This window comes from Salpingoeca rosetta (genome assembly GCF_000188695.1).
Source record: "Salpingoeca rosetta unplaced genomic scaffold supercont1.8, whole genome shotgun sequence".
Classification (NCBI taxonomy): Eukaryota; class Choanoflagellata; order Craspedida; family Salpingoecidae; genus Salpingoeca; species Salpingoeca rosetta.
In genome coordinates, this window is record NW_004754926.1 from 1,254,180 (window position 1) to 1,270,217 (window position 16,038).

The window sequence follows — 16,038 nt, forward strand, 5'->3', positions numbered from 1 at the left end:
GATGACGCAAGATCTGATGAACCGGTGGACGTATCCGCTTGTGCCCGATATGTTTGCGCCGAGCCACGATGAGCTGTACCAGTACAAGCGCAGCAACATCTATCTCCAGCCAGGCTGCATCCTTGGCAGGTGCGTGCATGTGTGTGTGTGTGTGTGATTGGTGGGTGTCGGGGTGTCTGCGGGTGTGATTGGTGGGTGTCAGGGTGTCTGCGGGTGTGTGCGCATGGGTGTGCATGCCATTTCTTGCTGTTGCTGAGTTCGGTTGTGAGGTGTTGCAGTTGGGATATTTTTGATGCGGGCACATTGGCTCGCGTGCGCGCTCATGTTTGTGGACTACACTTGCGCTCACTCACTCACCTACACACTCACTCACGTGCTCCTTCTCTATGCTGGTTGTGATGCTGGTGATGTGTCACACGCACTCATGCAATTATCTGCTTATATCCCATCGTATGTGTGTTTGACTTTTGTGTGTGTGTGTGTGTGTGTGTTTGCCTTTTGTGTGTGTGTATGTGTGTGTGTGTGTGCTCATAGACGGTGCAAGCTGCTTGGGTCGGTTGTGCTTGGGCCGGGGTGTGTTGTTGGCGAAGGGGATGGGGCAGAGACGACGCTTCGCGGCACAGTGCTTGGCAGGAACTGCACCGTCGGTGCGTGATGTCACGCCACACATGCACGTGTACTCAGTGTCACTGTGTGTTGGTGGACACGTTGTGCTGCTGGATTGCCAACTTGATTGCGTGCGTGTCGCTGTGACTGGGTCCGTGTTTGTTGCTGTGACTGGTTGTGTGCATACCAGTTTTAACCTGTGTGTGTGTGTGTGTGTGCGTTGTGTGCGTTGTGTGCGCGCTGTGTGCGTTGTGTGCGTTGTGTGTGCGCTGTGTGCTTGTTGAACAGGGTGCGGTGTGCGCCTGCGCAATGCATATGTGCTGGATGGGAGCACCATTGGCAACAACTGCAGCGTGGACCACGTGGGTTGCTTGCGCAGTGCTTTACTTTTGATGGAGGCCTGCTCCTTATGTGCTCTTGTGTTTGTGTACGTGCTTGTGGTCGTGCCGATATGCGAGCACATTGCATCTTGCGTTGTAGCTGTGCGTGTATGCATGGAATCTGGTCGTTTGGACGTGCACCAGCTGATGCTGGGCTTGAGATGCTGGTGTGTGACACGTGTGCAGGCGCTGATTGGACGCAACGTGAAGATCTGTGACGGCGTGGTGATTCCACACGGCTGTGTCATCGACGACGGCGTATGTTCACTTTGCAGTGCCGTGCGTTTAATTTTGGTGCATTTACCTCTGCTACTCGATTGTCTCCGTACTTTGTGTTCTCTTGCGCACATGGATACGCCTTGTCAGGGGCAAGTGCATGAGCGTCTTGTTGTTGCTCAACGTTTGATTGCATCCTGGCTGCGTTTCAGGTTGAAATTGGCCCCAACATCACGCTTCCAAAACACATCCGCGTCTCCCTCACTCGTTCCGAGGTGGGTGGGTGTGGGTGTGTGCTTGTTTGTGTGTTCGTGTGGATAGGGGTGTGTGTGGGTGTGTGCTTGATTGTGTGTTCGTGTGGGTTTATGTGAGGGTGTATCGCCAGTAATACGATGCACCATCAGCCTGAACGTCTCGCCTCTCACGCCCCCCCCCCCATTGCGCGTGCTTCTGTCATTGCAGCCACTGCACAATGAGCCTGAACCGTTGGAGATTTTTGCAGACGAAGCGCTTGTGTTCAGGCCGCGTGATCTTACGGCCTTGCCCGAAGTCACCGAAGACGAAGAAGAGGAGACGGACGACGTTGAAGACGCTGAAGAGGAGCTGTTCGATGGCGACCTGGAAGCGGAGCCGGAGTCCGGAACCGGCATGGAGGACACCCTCGCACCTGACGAGAGCGACCAAGCTGATGAAGACAACGCGGGTGATGGGGAGGAAGAGGAGGATGAGGAGGAAGCGGGCGAGGGGTCGACGGAGGACACGGAGCAGCAGGAAGAGAGTGAGCAGTATGATGTTGAGTTTGTCGGTGAGGCCGGTCGCGGATTTCGGTTCATTCTTCGACCAGATTTTGAGGACTCCGTGGAGGCCATGTACTGGAAAGGTACAATCCACACACGCACGCACACACACGCACACACACACGCACGCACACACACGCACACACACACACACAATGTTGTACGATATGCACTGCGGACAAGCACTTCACTCCTCACGGCAACTTCACCTGCACCGACTGCTCACGCAATCCCCTATGCTCGTGTCACCTTGAATCCCACCACCCACTGCTTGTGTCCGTGTACCTCACCACCTCATCCCCCTCGCTCCCTGCCTTGCTGGATAACATGTGTGTTTATCAGAACCAAAGAGGGCACCACCGCCTCCCGCCGTGTTCCCATCCGCCCTCACGCGCGCCATGTCGCTGTCGTCCGAGCTGCCAGAGTCACCCGAAGACGAGGACGTGGACAGCCTTCTTGGCGACGCAGATGTCGTTGAACCGCTGATTGATCTTGACCAGGAGTTTGAAGGTCAGCACACGTGTCTTTGTCTTGTGTCTTGCGCCGATGCAGATGATGCAAACATGTGTTGCGGTGCCGCAACAATGATCGCACCCTGCGTGCTTCCGTTCGAAGCCATGCCTTTTTGTGCACATGTGTGCGTGCATGCATGTGTGTATGTGTGCGCGTGTGTGTATACGGGTGAGTTTGTGGACGTGTGTTTGTCATTGCATGTTGTGTGATCTGCCTGCTCAGTGCTGACCGCTGTCATCTCCTTTGCCTGGACACCACCCTCCAGAGTTCTACTCTGATGTGCTTGAGCTGATCCAGCAGCGTGTCAAGCCGGACAACGTGAAGGGTGCGCCGTTTTCGGCCATCCAAGTCGAGATTACGGGCTCCCGCGCAGGTACGCGCGCATGCTCTGTGCGTGTGTATGTCTGCGTGTATGTCTGCGTGTGTGTGTATGCGTGTGTGTGCATGTGTGTGTGTGTGTGCATGTGGCGTAGTGCTTCACTCACTCGCTTTTCGTTTTGCGTTTCACTTTGTGTTTTGATGATTTGCATGATTGCCTTTATGCCAGCACACAACATGGATCACAGCGACGTGTGCTGTGCCATTGTGCGCGCCATCATCACGAGGTAAGCGCTGCGTCACAGCATCCTGTTGCATGTGTGTGTGTGTGTGCTCTCGGGTGGATTTCTCTTTCTCAAGAACCAACTCACGCACATGCGCTGTGTTGTGCTGTGCTTTGTGCTCGTGCCACCGACTGTGCAGTGCGGACCGTGTTCCGCGTGCGAAGTGTGAGCGGTATCTTGCGCAGGTAATAAGCAGCAGCAGCAGCAGCAGCAGCAACAACAAGAGTAGCTGTTGTGGGGCACGTGTTGTTGAATACTTGTTGGTTGTTGTGTGGACAGGGGAGAGTGATGGTGTTATTGCTGTGGGTACATTCTGGATGAGCGGGGCGTTGGTGGCTCGCTTGTTTTGTGCGCACATACACACACGCACACGCACACTGGCTTGAGCCTTTGACGTGTCTTTGGTTGTCCTGCTTCACCTCGCCTCACCTTGTGTTGCTTTTGTCTTGCGTTGTGTGATTGCAGCTGACTGCTGCCATGTCGCCATTCCTGCAAAACTACGTGGAGACGGACATGGACCAGCACGTGTGCATCGAGAATCTCATGGTAAGATGGAATGTGTGTCTTCACACGGTGTTGTGTGTCTGTGTGTGTCTGTGTCTGTGTGTGCACGTGTGTGTGTGCACGCGCGTTCGCTTGCTTTGGGCTGCCGTGGAAAACAAGAATTTGTTCTCATGACCGCACCCCGCCCGTTGCCGCTTGTGCTGTGATCACAGGAGTTTTGCTTGGACAACGACAAGGCCAGGCCCTGCTTTCAGACCTTGCTGTACACCCTGTATGACAAGGAAGTGCTTGACGAGGACGCCATCTTGCAGTGGTGCGTTTCTTGTAATGTCGTGTACGCGTTTGTTGTGCGGGTCGTGAACGTGTGCGTGTGTGCGCGATGACAACGTCCGCAGTAATGTGCGGGCCACCGTTCCAACCCCTTCTTCCTGGATGTCAACATGCCGAGTTTTCGGGGGCTTGCTGGCCTTTGCTTCGTGTTTTGTTGTGTTTTCTTTGCTGAGGCGCGATCCAAACAGTGCTCGCGCACGCACGCACGCGCACGCACGCATGCACACTGACACACGCATGCACACACGCGCCACCTTCAAAGTTCTCATCCGCCCTGTGCTTGCCTGCGACCCAGGTTCCGGGGTTACCACCCAGGCGAAGGTGCTGAGCGCCCGCAGGCGCACATCTATGAGCAGGTAGGTCTGTACGCGTGTTCTGTTCTTCTTAGTGTTTCACTCGCTGCCATCGCGTCTTTGTGAGTGCTCCCGACTTGGGCGCCTGTCATTATGACGACACGCTGCTCACTGGTGTGTCTCCCTTGTCTCGCTCTGCGTTGTCATTGCACCGTGTGATGAAAAGGCGCGGCGATTCGTCAAGTGGCTCGAAGAGGCTGAGGAAGAGGATGACGATGATGTTGACGATGATGAAAATGATGCTGAAGAGGCGCTTGCCGCGAGCAAGAGCCGTCATCGTGGTGATGATGATGGCGATGATGAAGACTCACAGGAACACAGTGTGTCTGGGGGGTGCGAGGAAGAGTAACGACGCGCGCATCGCATGATTGTTGTGGTTGAGTCATGGGCGTTTCCTGTCGTTGTGTACTGGTCCTATCATGGCACCGCCTGTTCGTGCCCAGGCCTCCCCGCGCCCGATGAACTGGGCTGATCTTGCATGGTGAACCCAAGCATACACCCATCAGTGGAGGGATGTTCCATGAAACAGCTTATTATGCCCGTGCTTTCTGCTGCTTCCCCTAACTCTCTTATCGGTCGCGTACCTGAACTGAAGCCTTAATGCGCCATGTACTTGACGACACGCACTGTTTTGTTTGCCTGTATTGGTTCTTCGTGGTTTCATACAAGTAAAATCATACACGATAGCGGTGTTATTGGCTCACGTGTCGTGCTGAGACCTGCATGGCTGGCTGTTGTGTGGCGGTTTTGGCCAATGGACTGGGGGTAGCATGAGTATCATGTGACGTATTGGAGGCAGGCTTCGCGTGTAAAGGGGAGTGCCTCGCTAACCTGGTTTTAGAAGACACTTCCGGTCATTCAAGCACTTACGGTGATTGGAGTTTCAAAGACAGTGCTGACAAAGGCTCTCTCGTCACAACGATGAAGCCTTTCTCCTTCCTCTGCGTTCTCTTCTAGACGAGGCGCGAGTGGTTTGTTTTGTTAGAGATGACACTGTACTACAGTATCCCCACAATAGAACAACAAAGGACAACAGGCGCAGTGGAGCAGCACGTGCAGGCCATTCCCCTCGCTTTAAAGTTCACTAGCACTTCTGCAGTGCACTCTGCCGTACAACGACAGCATTGTCACAACACTCTTCTCCACGCTTGTCCTATCTTTGATTCTGCTTGCAAGCACTGAAGCAACCTGAAACACTGACAGATGATAGCCGAGCGAGGGGAGCGGCAGCACCCGCGTAGACAGCCAAAGAAGAGAGTTCACCGGATAGAGGACAACAAAGCGAACCAAACATGATAAGAACAACACTACGACAGAAGAAGAAAGGAAGAAGAGCCGAAGAGAGGAAGAGAAGAACAGAACCCATACATAACATTTGCAGAAGAGCGCGGCATGAACACTATACCTTGTTCCTACAGGAAAAAACACGCAAAATGTTGCGAATATTCGTCGACCAAGAAGAAGAACACGCAGAACACTGTCGCATTTCCACAACCACTGCCGCACCTTGCACGAGAGCTTGAGCCAGAAGGTGCACCTCCTCGTCGTCGTCGTCGTCGTACAAAGAAACACCCACGGCAGAGGCCGAAGCAAACGAGGGAACAAGAAGACACCGGGTGGGAGCGGACGCACCAGGAACCAAGAGCCAGCAACCATGCAGGCCGTTGTCGTCGCAGACTCATATAACAGACGGTAAGCGACATGCAGGAACACGTCCCCATCGTGTGTGCGTGTGTGCAACGCTGAGGTGTTTGGTGGTCTGTGTGTGCTGTTTTGCTTCGTGATGGTTGTCGTTGCTCGTGCGTATGCTCGTCTCTGACGGCTCTGTTTTGACAACAAACCGTGTGCATGTGCACCCTCGGTGGGGTGCGCACCTCTTTGACGTTCGTTGACTGCAAACACCCACGCCCATGCCCCCCACAACCACATCTCACCATTTGTGGTTTATTGTGCGCACTGGCCTTTGAAGGTTCGACCCACTGACACAGAAGACGCCACGCACGCTCCTGCCTTTGTGCAACGTGCCGCTCATCGACTATGTGCTGAAGTTTCTCGACTCAAACGGCGTCACAGAGACCTTCGTGGTGACCCGTACAAACGCCGACAAAATCCACGTGAGTCGATGTTGCACAGCAGTGAACGAGCCACAGGGTCGAAGTTTGGACACACAGTGCGTGTGTGCGTGTGTGTGCGTGTGTGTGCGTGTGTGTGCGTGTGTGTGCGTGTGTGTGCGTGTGTGTGCGTGTGTGTGCGTGTGTGTGCGTGTGTGTGCGTGTGTGCTGCGTATGCGCATGCGTGTGTTGGGCAGTGCTCAACAGGGAGTTGAATGCGAGTGTTGCCTGGCAATTACGAGATCAACGCTCACCCTCAATTCGTCTTTGTTCACATGGACACCCATCACACAAACAGCAACACTTGGAGAGCGTGAGCTCGCAGTTCAAGTCCATGAAGCTCACGTGCGTCGTCAGCCAAGGCAGCCACAACTTTGGTGACGCCCTCCGCGACTTGGAGACGCGCAAGCAGATCGACTCACACTTCATCCTGGTGGGTTCCGGGCTCGTTGGCATGCAGTGGAAGTGATGGGTTATTCAGTGATGGGCTGCTGTCAAGACAAGCTCAGGTGTCTTTGCCGGTGCACGCTACGTGTCGACATCTGACCACTTGCGTTCTGTGCGTTGTATTTGCTCTGTGCCTACACTGCTTGCAGGTGACGGGCGACATCGTGTCCAACTATGACCTGCGTCCTGTCATCGAGGAGCACATGTGAGTGGACTGCACCGCACGTGTCATCACCACCACCACCAGCATCATCATCTGGTGCAAGCACATTCACATGCACGTGTTTAACACGCAACACACAACGTACACACAACGCACACACAACGCACACACACCGCACACAGAGCATACAGAGCACAGGCCTTCTTTGTGGTTTTGTTCACCTCTTGCTTGCTTTGTGTCGTGTGTCTGCACGTTTGTCACAGTGCGCGTGCGGACAAGGACAAAGACTGCCTGATGACAATGCTCATGACGCAGTGCGATCACGAGCATCCAGTGCGCAGCATCGAGGAGGACACGTTTGTTGTGGTGGACTCTGAGGACAACAGGTGTGTTGTTGTTGTTGTTGTTGTTGTTGTTGTTGTTGTTGTTGTTGTGTGTTTGATTGTGTGTGATTGTGTGTGACTGTGTGTGCTTTTGTGTGCTTTTGTAGGAGGCGGTCGTCTGTGTGCATCCGTCCGTGTGCATGTGCGCGTGGCTGTGTGCGTATCCGTGTGCCTGTGGTTTTATGTCTCTGTTACTCTCTGTGCGCATCCGTTCGTGTGTGTGTGTGTGTTGTCGGGTTGGTTGTGCCTGCAGACTGCTGATGGGTTGCAATCATGCGGCCTTGCCTGTAATGTGTACACTTGTTTGCTGTTCTTCTTGGTACTGCTGCTACACACTGAATGCTGACTGCTGACTGCTGACTGCTGAACGCGTGCACAGGCTGCTGTACCTGGATAGCCCCGAAGACGGCCACATCCGCGTTCCCTTGGTGCGTGTGTGTGCATGTGTACCTGTGGATGTGCACATGTGTGAATGGATGTGCATGTGTGCACAAGAACATGTGCATGTGTGTGTGTGCATGTGCATGTGTGCACAAGAACATGTGCATATGCATGTGTGCGTGTACGTGTGCCTGATTTTGTTGTACTGGAGTGCGGAGACGTTGATCGATGTGCGCTCACCACACACACACATGCGTTGCATGTTATACTTTTGTGTGTTTCCTGGTGTCAGGATCGTGTGATGGAGCGAAAGCAGGTGCAGCTGCGGTACGACTTGGTACAGAGCCACATCTTCATCTGCACTCCGCTGGTGAGCTGCTCTGGCTTTTGCATTTTCATTGTGTGACAGCATGTACACTGTCAGTGGCTGCCGATTGTTGGTATTGTATCATTGTGCATGTGTGGTATACGACGAGGCATGCTGCGTGTCGTGTTTGGATTGTAGCTGACATGCAATGTGCGCTATGTACGTGTGTGCGTGTGTGTGTGCGCAATATGTGTGTGTGTGTGTGTGCGTGCATGTGCTCTTTTGTGCATGAGCAGATGCTGATGCAGTTCCATGACAACTTTGACTACGCGAGCGTGTTTGATCTGATCCGCGGCGTCATCGACAACGAAGACGTCAGTGATAGCCGTTGCTGATTCGTTTGTGCTGCGTGTGCTGTGTGCTGCGTGTGTGTGTGCTGCGTGTGTGTGCTGCGTGCGCGCGCGCGTGTGTGTGTGGATACTTCATGAGCACTTGCATGTGTCCTCTGTCCCTGTCTGTCATTTTGTGGTGCGCGACACGTCTGCGAGTTTGCTCAGTACGCCTGATTGACGTGCCGTTGACATGCCACCACGTGGATGCACACTGTGCAGATTGTTGGGTACAAGATCCACACGGCTGTGTCGCCCAAGTTCTATGCGACGCGGTGCGCAAACCTGACGTCGTACGATGCGATGACGCAAGATCTGATGAACCGGTGGACGTATCCGCTTGTGCCCGATATGTTTGCGCCGAGCCACGATGAGCTGTACCAGTACAAGCGCAGCAACATCTATCTCCAGCCAGGCTGCATCCTTGGCAGGTGCGTGCATGTGTGTGTGTGTGATTGGTGGGTGTCGGGGGTGTCTGCGTGTGTGATTGGTGGGTGTCAGGGTGTCTGCGGGTGTGTGCGCATGGGTGTGCATGCCATTTCTTGCTGTTGCTGAGTTCGGTTGTGAGGTGTTGCAGTTGGGATATTTTTGATGCGGGCACATTGGCTCGCGTGCGCGCTCATGTTTGTGGACTACACTTGCGCTCACTCACTCACCTACACACTCACTCACGTGCTCCTTCTCTATGCTGGTTGTGATGCTGGTGATGTGTCACACGCACTCATGCAATTATCTGCTTATATCCCATCGTATGTGTGTTTGACTTTTGTGTGTGTGTGTGTGTGTGTGTTTGCCTTTTGTGTGTGTGTATGTGTGTGTGTGTGTGCTCATAGACGGTGCAAGCTGCTTGGGTCGGTTGTGCTTGGGCCGGGGTGTGTTGTTGGCGAAGGGGATGGGGCAGAGACGACGCTTCGCGGCACAGTGCTTGGCAGGAACTGCACCGTCGGTGCGTGATGTCACGCCACACATGCACGTGTACTCAGTGTCACTGTGTGTTGGTGGACACGTTGTGCTGCTGGATTGCCAACTTGATTGCGTGCGTGTCGCTGTGACTGGGTCCGTGTTTGTTGCTGTGACTGGTTGTGTGCATACCAGTTTTAACCTGTGTGTGTGTGTGTGTGTGCGTTGTGTGCGTTGTGTGCGCGCTGTGTGCGTTGTGTGCGTTGTGTGTGCGCTGTGTGCTTGTTGAACAGGGTGCGGTGTGCGCCTGCGCAATGCATATGTGCTGGATGGGAGCACCATTGGCAACAACTGCAGCGTGGACCACGTGGGTTGCTTGCGCAGTGCTTTACTTTTGATGGAGGCCTGCTCCTTATGTGCTCTTGTGTTTGTGTACGTGCTTGTGGTCGTGCCGATATGCGAGCACATTGCATCTTGCGTTGTAGCTGTGCGTGTATGCATGGAATCTGGTCGTTTGGACGTGCACCAGCTGATGCTGGGCTTGAGATGCTGGTGTGTGACACGTGTGCAGGCGCTGATTGGACGCAACGTGAAGATCTATGACGGCGTGGTGATTCCACACGGCTGTGTCATCGACGACGGCGTACGTTCACTTCAATCGTGTTCACCTTTTTCTCCACCGGTCTCGCCTACGTTGATGTTTGCCGTTGTTGCGCACGTTGTCCTGGAGCTCCGTCCTCCCTTGCCTGTCCCCATCTCACCCCATCACCCCACACCTGTACTCCCACACTATCAGGTTGAGCTTGGGCCGGACGTCTGCCTGGAGAAGCACATGCGCGTGTCCCTCGAACCCCAGGAGGTATCCACGTCCACCCCGCACGACGCAGAACAAGCGCACTTGCCTTGATCTCCTCCCCTGCGACAGGCTGCTGTGTTTGTGATTCCTTGGTCTCTTTGTATCAGAGCGCTCTGTTCGCGCTCTCGACAGCCTTCCCGCAATGTTGGTTGTCGCTGACACCTCGTTACTGCCACTGATACTGCGACACTGTTTGCTTGCCACCGTGTGTTCGCGCTTCAGGCGAGTGGTGACACCATGGCGGGCTTTGTTGCGTACAACGAGGAGCACATTGCGCGCCGCCGCCGCCAGCTCAGCGTGCTCTCGGAACGCGACGAGGAAGGCGAGGACGGCCAGCACGATGCAGCGCACTCGTCTGCAGAGGAGTCTGCTGATGATGCCAGCGAGGGTGCTGCAGAGGGCCACGAGCCCGCACCCCGCCCCCTCAACGCCGCAGGATTTGACCTGGCGGTGGTTGGCGCACGCGGCCGCGGATACGCGTTTGTGCCCGAGCTCGACTTTGGCGAGGCCGAGGAGAACACGCTCTGGAAAGGTGGGCACGGGGAAGGGAGAGGATGCATTGCTGGGGAGGATGCACTGTGGTCATGGTGTTTGAGGTGGGAGGACGCATGCTCGGCGCTGGTGCTGGCTGCACCTGCACGGTGTGTGCCGTGCGTAATTGTGTGTGTGCCCGTGTCTGAAGGTCGTGTGCTGAATGAATATTATCCTCCCGTTCGTATGTGTGCGTGTGTGTGTATTCGTGGACGGCAGAGGGCTCGCTTGAGGCTGCGCCCATCTTGTACATCCCGCGGACCATGTCGCGCTCCTCGGAGATTGAGGAAATGCCAAAGGAGGAGGATGAGGACCTGGACAGCCTCCTTGGCGAGGACGAGGATGCCGAGCCCTTGATTGACGTCGACGCAGAGTTTGAAGGTCCGCACGTGTGCGTACATGTGTTCGTGTGTATGCGTGCATGTGTGTGCGTGCATGTGTATGTGTGCGTGCATGCATGTGTGTATGTGTGCGCGTGTGTGTATACGGGTGAGTTTGTGGACGTGTGTTTGTCATTGCATGTTGTGTGATCTGCCTGCTCAGTGCTGACCGCTGTCATCTCCTTTGCCTGGACACCACCCTCCAGAGTTCTACTCTGATGTGCTTGAGCTGATCCAGCAGCGTGTCAAGCCGGACAACGTGAAGGGTGCGCCGTTTTCGGCCATCCAAGTCGAGATTACGGGCTCCCGCGCAGGTACGCGCGCATGCTCTGTGCGTGTGTATGTCTGCGTGTATGTCTGCGTGTGTGTGTATGCGTGTGTGTGCATGTGTGTGTGTGTGTGCATGTGGCGTAGTGCTTCACTCACTCGCTTTTCGTTTTGCGTTTCACTTTGTGTTTTGATGATTTGCATGATTGCCTTTATGCCAGCACACAACATGGATCACAGCGACGTGTGCTGTGCCATTGTGCGCGCCATCATCACGAGGTAAGCGCTGCGTCACAGCATCCTGTTGCATGTGTGTGTGTGTGTGCTCTCGGGTGGATTTCTCTTTCTCAAGAACCAACTCACGCACATGCGCTGTGTTGTGCTGTGCTTTGTGCTCGTGCCACCGACTGTGCAGTGCGGACCGTGTTCCGCGTGCGAAGTGTGAGCGGTATCTTGCGCAGGTAATAAGCAGCAGCAGCAGCAGCAGCAGCAACAACAAGAGTAGCTGTTGTGGGGCACGTGTTGTTGAATACTTGTTGGTTGTTGTGTGGACAGGGGAGAGTGATGGTGTTATTGCTGTGGGTACATTCTGGATGAGCGGGGCGTTGGTGGCTCGCTTGTTTTGTGCGCACATACACACACGCACACGCACACTGGCTTGAGCCTTTGACGTGTCTTTGGTTGTCCTGCTTCACCTCGCCTCACCTTGTGTTGCTTTTGTCTTGCGTTGTGTGATTGCAGCTGACTGCTGCCATGTCGCCATTCCTGCAAAACTACGTGGAGACGGACATGGACCAGCACGTGTGCATTGAGAACGTCTGGGTACGTGCCATCCTTCCCGCGTCCCATTGCGTGTCTCGTGCACTCGGAGATTGTCTTGTTCGCGTCTTCGCAGCTGGGTGTGCTGCCTGCCCCACCCCGCATCGTCCTCACCGCCTCTTCTTCTTTGTGTGCGCAGGAGTTTTGCATGGAGAACGAGCACTCTCGCCACTGCTTCAAGACATTGCTGTTTACCCTCTACGACAGAGAAGTGCTTGACGAGGACGCCATCTTGCAGTGGTGCGTTCCTTGTGGTGTCGTGTGTGCGTGCGCTTGTGAGCGGTGCTTGAGCGCCGCACGTGTGTAAGTGAATGACGTGTGGGCGGCGTGTGAGCATGTTTGCACATGTGTTTGGTGTGCATGTGCATGTGCATGTGCGTGTGTGTGTGTGTGCATGTGTGTATGCTGGACACGCGGCCCCCCAATGCCCAAGTCAGCAGTCGACGTTCCAAGTTACTGTGGCATTCTTCTTGATGTTCTGCCTCCTCCATGTGCGCGCGTGTGTGTGCGTGTGCGCGCGTGGTTTTGTCTTCTCTGCTCCATACGCAGGTTTGAGGGCTTCAATCCTGGCGAGGGCGCGTCTCCTGCCGAGAAGAGCCTTTATGACCAGGTTTGTGTTGTCTCTTGCACTTCTGCGGTAGCAGCGCGTGACGCGTACGTTCGTGTGTGCGTGTGTATACGTGCGTGACGCGTGCGTGTGCGTGTTTCTGTGCGTGCGCGTGTTTCTGTGCGCGTGCGTGTGCGTGTGTGTGCCAATGTGCCTCATCTGTGCTTGTTTGTTGGCCCCACTGTGCATTCACGCCTGGTTGCTGTGCCCATGACCTGTGTTGAACAGGCCAAGCAGTTTGTCACCTGGCTGGAAGAGGCCGAGGAGGAGAGCGACTGAGACTGCGGTGTGCGCTTGTGCAGCACAGCAAGAAGAGGGCGGGAGAGCATGTGTGTGTGGTGTGTGTGATGGGCGGGAGAGCATGTGTGTGTGGTGTGTGTGATGTGTATGTGTGTGTGCGTGTGTGTGGTGCGTGTGTGTATGTGTGTGTGATGTGAGTGTGTGATGTGAGTGTGATGGCCTTGCTTTGTCTCTGGCTTGCGTATGAGTCATTGTTGCTCCTTGCTTGCTTGCTTCGTGAGTCATCATGTGGTGCTTGTGTGGAAATCATGCAATAAAATTCGACGAAATTTTCGTGGCCAATTTCACAGCGCCGCGATCTCACGAAAAACAGCAGAAACCAACCCCCCTGACACAAAAACAAACACCACAACCAACCGACAATCAAATCACAACACACGCTCTCACACGCTTGTCTCTCTGCTCTGTCTCTCTCGACGCTTTACATCCGATTCAACGCGAGGGGCTTTGTCAGAAGCACACGACTGGTTGGTGCTGGACCGCACACGCTCAAGGCATAACGCAGATACAGAAGACCGATTCAGCACGATCAATCTGTCGATCAACAAAAAAGTCATGGGGTGGTCATCTCTTCGCTTGCGCCGACGCGCTGGATACTCAGGTGCGCATCTTATCGCGGTTGTCGTGGTGATCGTGCTGTTGTTGTAATGAGTGCTGGCTTTGTTGTTCGCACACACACACACACATGTGTGTGCGCGTGTGAATGCGTGTGAATGCGGTAGGTACGACAGAGCCGTCTTAGCTACTTGTTTCGTTGTATTGCTTGTTTCGTTGTATTAGTCTCTCTGCTGGTCAAATATGCGTTGGGGGTGTTCAATGCTGTCGTGCAGTATCCGTTGCTGACCGCTGTTGATGGCCAATGTTGTTTCCCTGTGTCTTTCGGGGGGGGGTGTGTGTGTTGTTCTCAGATGTTGATGCTGGAAAGTCATCATCGGCGACGAGCAGCAAGCGCACTGTATCAACACATCGTTCTTCCCATGACGAGCGTCATGAGGATGCTATGTCGAGCGTTTCCAGTTCAAGCTCGAGCTCAGCGTGTTCGTCGGCATCGTCATCACCAGGGGAGGGTGTTGGCAAGCATGCAAGCAAAGTGAAGCAATCCCTGGCGCGCCTGGCTCCATTTGCATCACACACAACAACACAGGTATGGTTGCTTCCAGCTCCTGTGCCTGCTTGTTCCTCGTACTGTTGTGCTCACGTGTCCGTCAAAGCTTGTTTGCACCTCCTGCTTGCTTGTGCAGCTAGCCAGCTCTGTTGTGTCTCCTCTGTTCCCAGGTTGTCGCAAGTCCCCGTTTTCTTCCATTTTCACCCCTCTCCGCATTCGGTTCTCACCCCAATGGCCGCTTCTACGCCGCCCCCCCCCGACAACAACTTCACTTCATGTCATGGTTGGTTGGTCTGCGCGCAGAGATTAACATCTGGCCATCGCCAGCGATTCTACGGCACCTTCTAACTTGCTTGTTGGAAGGCGGCCACGACGCATGTCGTACCTTACTTACTTCGCACATTGCAACCCCACACAAAACACAACCGCATGTAGACAAAAGGAGAGCTTGGTGTTGATTTGACGGAGCGTGCTTCTCTCCCTTCTCCCCCCCCCCATTCCTTGCCTCGCTTGCTTGCTTGCTTGTTTTTGTTTTGGTTGATGCTTGGCTGCTGAGGCGACGGCGGCGCACTTGGCATCCTCATGGGAGATATCGCGCTTCCCACCGTTTGCAGAGCAGCCAGCCCAAACAAACAAAAAAAACCCGGACACACAACTTTTCTTGGGTTGCTTCATTTTATGCCGTCGCTTTCTGTTGCTCCAACAATTTCCGCTGACTCATGATTTCGTTCGGTTCTTGTTATTTCTGTTCATATCTTCCAGTAAACGGCAGAACCGCTCACCGTTGCTTCCAGAACACGCACGTGGTTGCCACACGCCACCAGCAGCACACTGCTTGTGCGTTCGCAACACTGCACACGTTGCACACTCTGCACTGCACACAAAGCACTTTGTCGCGTGGTGTTTTTTCGGTCGACTGACTGGCTGGCTTTCTCTCTGAGTGGTGCGATCGTCTGTTCACGTGGCATTTTCCACATCATCCTCTATCATAGATCAGACAAGTGAAAGCACTCTCCCTTTCCTTTCCTCACGCACTACTACAAGACGCAAAGAAGATGCCAGCCATCGGAATTGATCTGGGCACGACGTACTCGTGCGTCGGCGTGTTCCAGCACGGCAAGGTTGAGATTATCGCCAACGACCAGGGCAACCGCACCACGCCCAGCTATGTTGCCTTCACGGACTCTGAGCGCCTGATTGGCGACCCGGCCAAGAACCAGGTGGCCATGAACCCAAGCAACACCGTCTTCGACGCCAAGCGCCTCATCGGCCGCAAGTTCAACGAGACCGCCGTGCAGAGCGACATGAAGCACTGGCCCTTCACCGTCGTCGAGGTCGACGGCCGCCCCAAGATCCAGGTCGAGTACATGGGCGAGACAAAGCAGTTCTTCCCCGAGGAGATCTCCTCCATGGTCCTCGTCAAGATGAGGGAGATTGCCGAGGCCTACCTCGGCTCCGAGGTCAAGGACGCCGTCGTCACCGTCCCCGCCTACTTCAACGACTCCCAGCGCCAGGCCACCAAGGACGCAGGCACCATTGCCGGCCTCAACGTCCTCCGCATCATCAACGAGCCCACGGCCGCCGCCATCGCCTACGGCCTCGACAAGAAGGGCCAGGCTGAGGCCCACGTCCTCATCTTCGATCTCGGTGGTGGCACCTTCGATGTGTCCGTCCTGTCCATCGACGACGGCATCTTCGAGGTCAAGTCCACTGCCGGTGACACCCACCTTGGCGGCGAGGACTTTGACAACCGCATGGTCAACCACTTTGTGACCGAGTTCAAGCGCAAGC

The 16,038-nt window shown here is 54.8% G+C and overlaps 4 protein-coding genes across 4 annotated transcripts in view; all 4 read left to right on the forward strand.

Annotated features, from left to right (window-relative positions):
- Position 1: 1 nt before the first annotated feature.
- On the forward strand, positions 2 to 4,922 carry PTSG_12074 (uncharacterized protein; the record flags this gene model as incomplete). Its single annotated transcript, XM_004995419.1, has 14 exons — positions 2 to 129; positions 535 to 647; positions 895 to 968; positions 1,173 to 1,244; positions 1,415 to 1,477; positions 1,665 to 2,082; positions 2,342 to 2,509; positions 2,778 to 2,885; positions 3,060 to 3,117; positions 3,254 to 3,299; positions 3,580 to 3,660; positions 3,831 to 3,931; positions 4,244 to 4,304; positions 4,468 to 4,922. The coding sequence occupies 14 exons, from the start codon at positions 2 to 4 to the stop codon at positions 4,648 to 4,650; spliced, it is 1,674 nt and encodes a 557-aa protein (XP_004995476.1). The 3' UTR covers positions 4,651 to 4,922.
- An 870-nt stretch (positions 4,923 to 5,792) lies between these two features.
- PTSG_03752 (uncharacterized protein) lies at positions 5,793 to 13,411 on the forward strand. The gene is made up of 22 exons (XM_004995420.1): positions 5,793 to 5,993; positions 6,271 to 6,415; positions 6,711 to 6,845; positions 7,009 to 7,064; positions 7,286 to 7,408; positions 7,785 to 7,833; positions 8,079 to 8,156; positions 8,390 to 8,467; positions 8,705 to 8,913; positions 9,316 to 9,428; positions 9,676 to 9,749; positions 9,954 to 10,025; positions 10,179 to 10,241; positions 10,461 to 10,770; positions 10,989 to 11,150; positions 11,356 to 11,463; positions 11,638 to 11,695; positions 11,832 to 11,877; positions 12,158 to 12,238; positions 12,375 to 12,475; positions 12,785 to 12,845; positions 13,071 to 13,411. The coding sequence occupies exons 1-22, from the start codon at positions 5,956 to 5,958 to the stop codon at positions 13,119 to 13,121; spliced, it is 2,211 nt and encodes a 736-aa protein (XP_004995477.1). The 5' UTR covers positions 5,793 to 5,955; the 3' UTR covers positions 13,122 to 13,411.
- Positions 13,412 to 13,697: 286 nt separating this feature from the next.
- On the forward strand, positions 13,698 to 14,595 carry PTSG_03753 (uncharacterized protein; the record flags this gene model as incomplete). The annotated part of the gene is made up of 3 exons (XM_004995421.1): positions 13,698 to 13,743; positions 14,051 to 14,286; positions 14,551 to 14,595. The coding sequence occupies 3 exons, from the start codon at positions 13,698 to 13,700 to the stop codon at positions 14,593 to 14,595; spliced, it is 327 nt and encodes a 108-aa protein (XP_004995478.1).
- Positions 14,596 to 15,302: 707 nt separating this feature from the next.
- PTSG_03754 (Hsc70-4) overlaps positions 15,303 to 16,038 on the forward strand; it is a gene marked incomplete at both ends in the record, with an annotated part of 1,892 nt that continues 1,156 nt past the window's right edge. Inside the window, one exon of the mRNA XM_004995422.1 lies at positions 15,303 to 16,016. Within this exon, the coding sequence (XP_004995479.1) occupies positions 15,303 to 16,016 (714 nt within the window). The remainder of the gene's footprint in view (positions 16,017 to 16,038) is intronic.

Coding starts and splice junctions, on each gene's coding strand:
- PTSG_03752 (XM_004995420.1), top strand. CDS start 5,956: ATGCAGGCCGTTGTCGTCGCAGACTCATATAACAGACG. Junction 8,914..9,315: donor CCAGGCTGCATCCTTGGCAG/GTGCGTGCATGT, acceptor GTGTGCTCATAG/ACGGTGCAAGCTGCTTGGGT. Junction 9,750..9,953: donor ACAACTGCAGCGTGGACCAC/GTGGGTTGCTTG, acceptor ACACGTGTGCAG/GCGCTGATTGGACGCAACGT.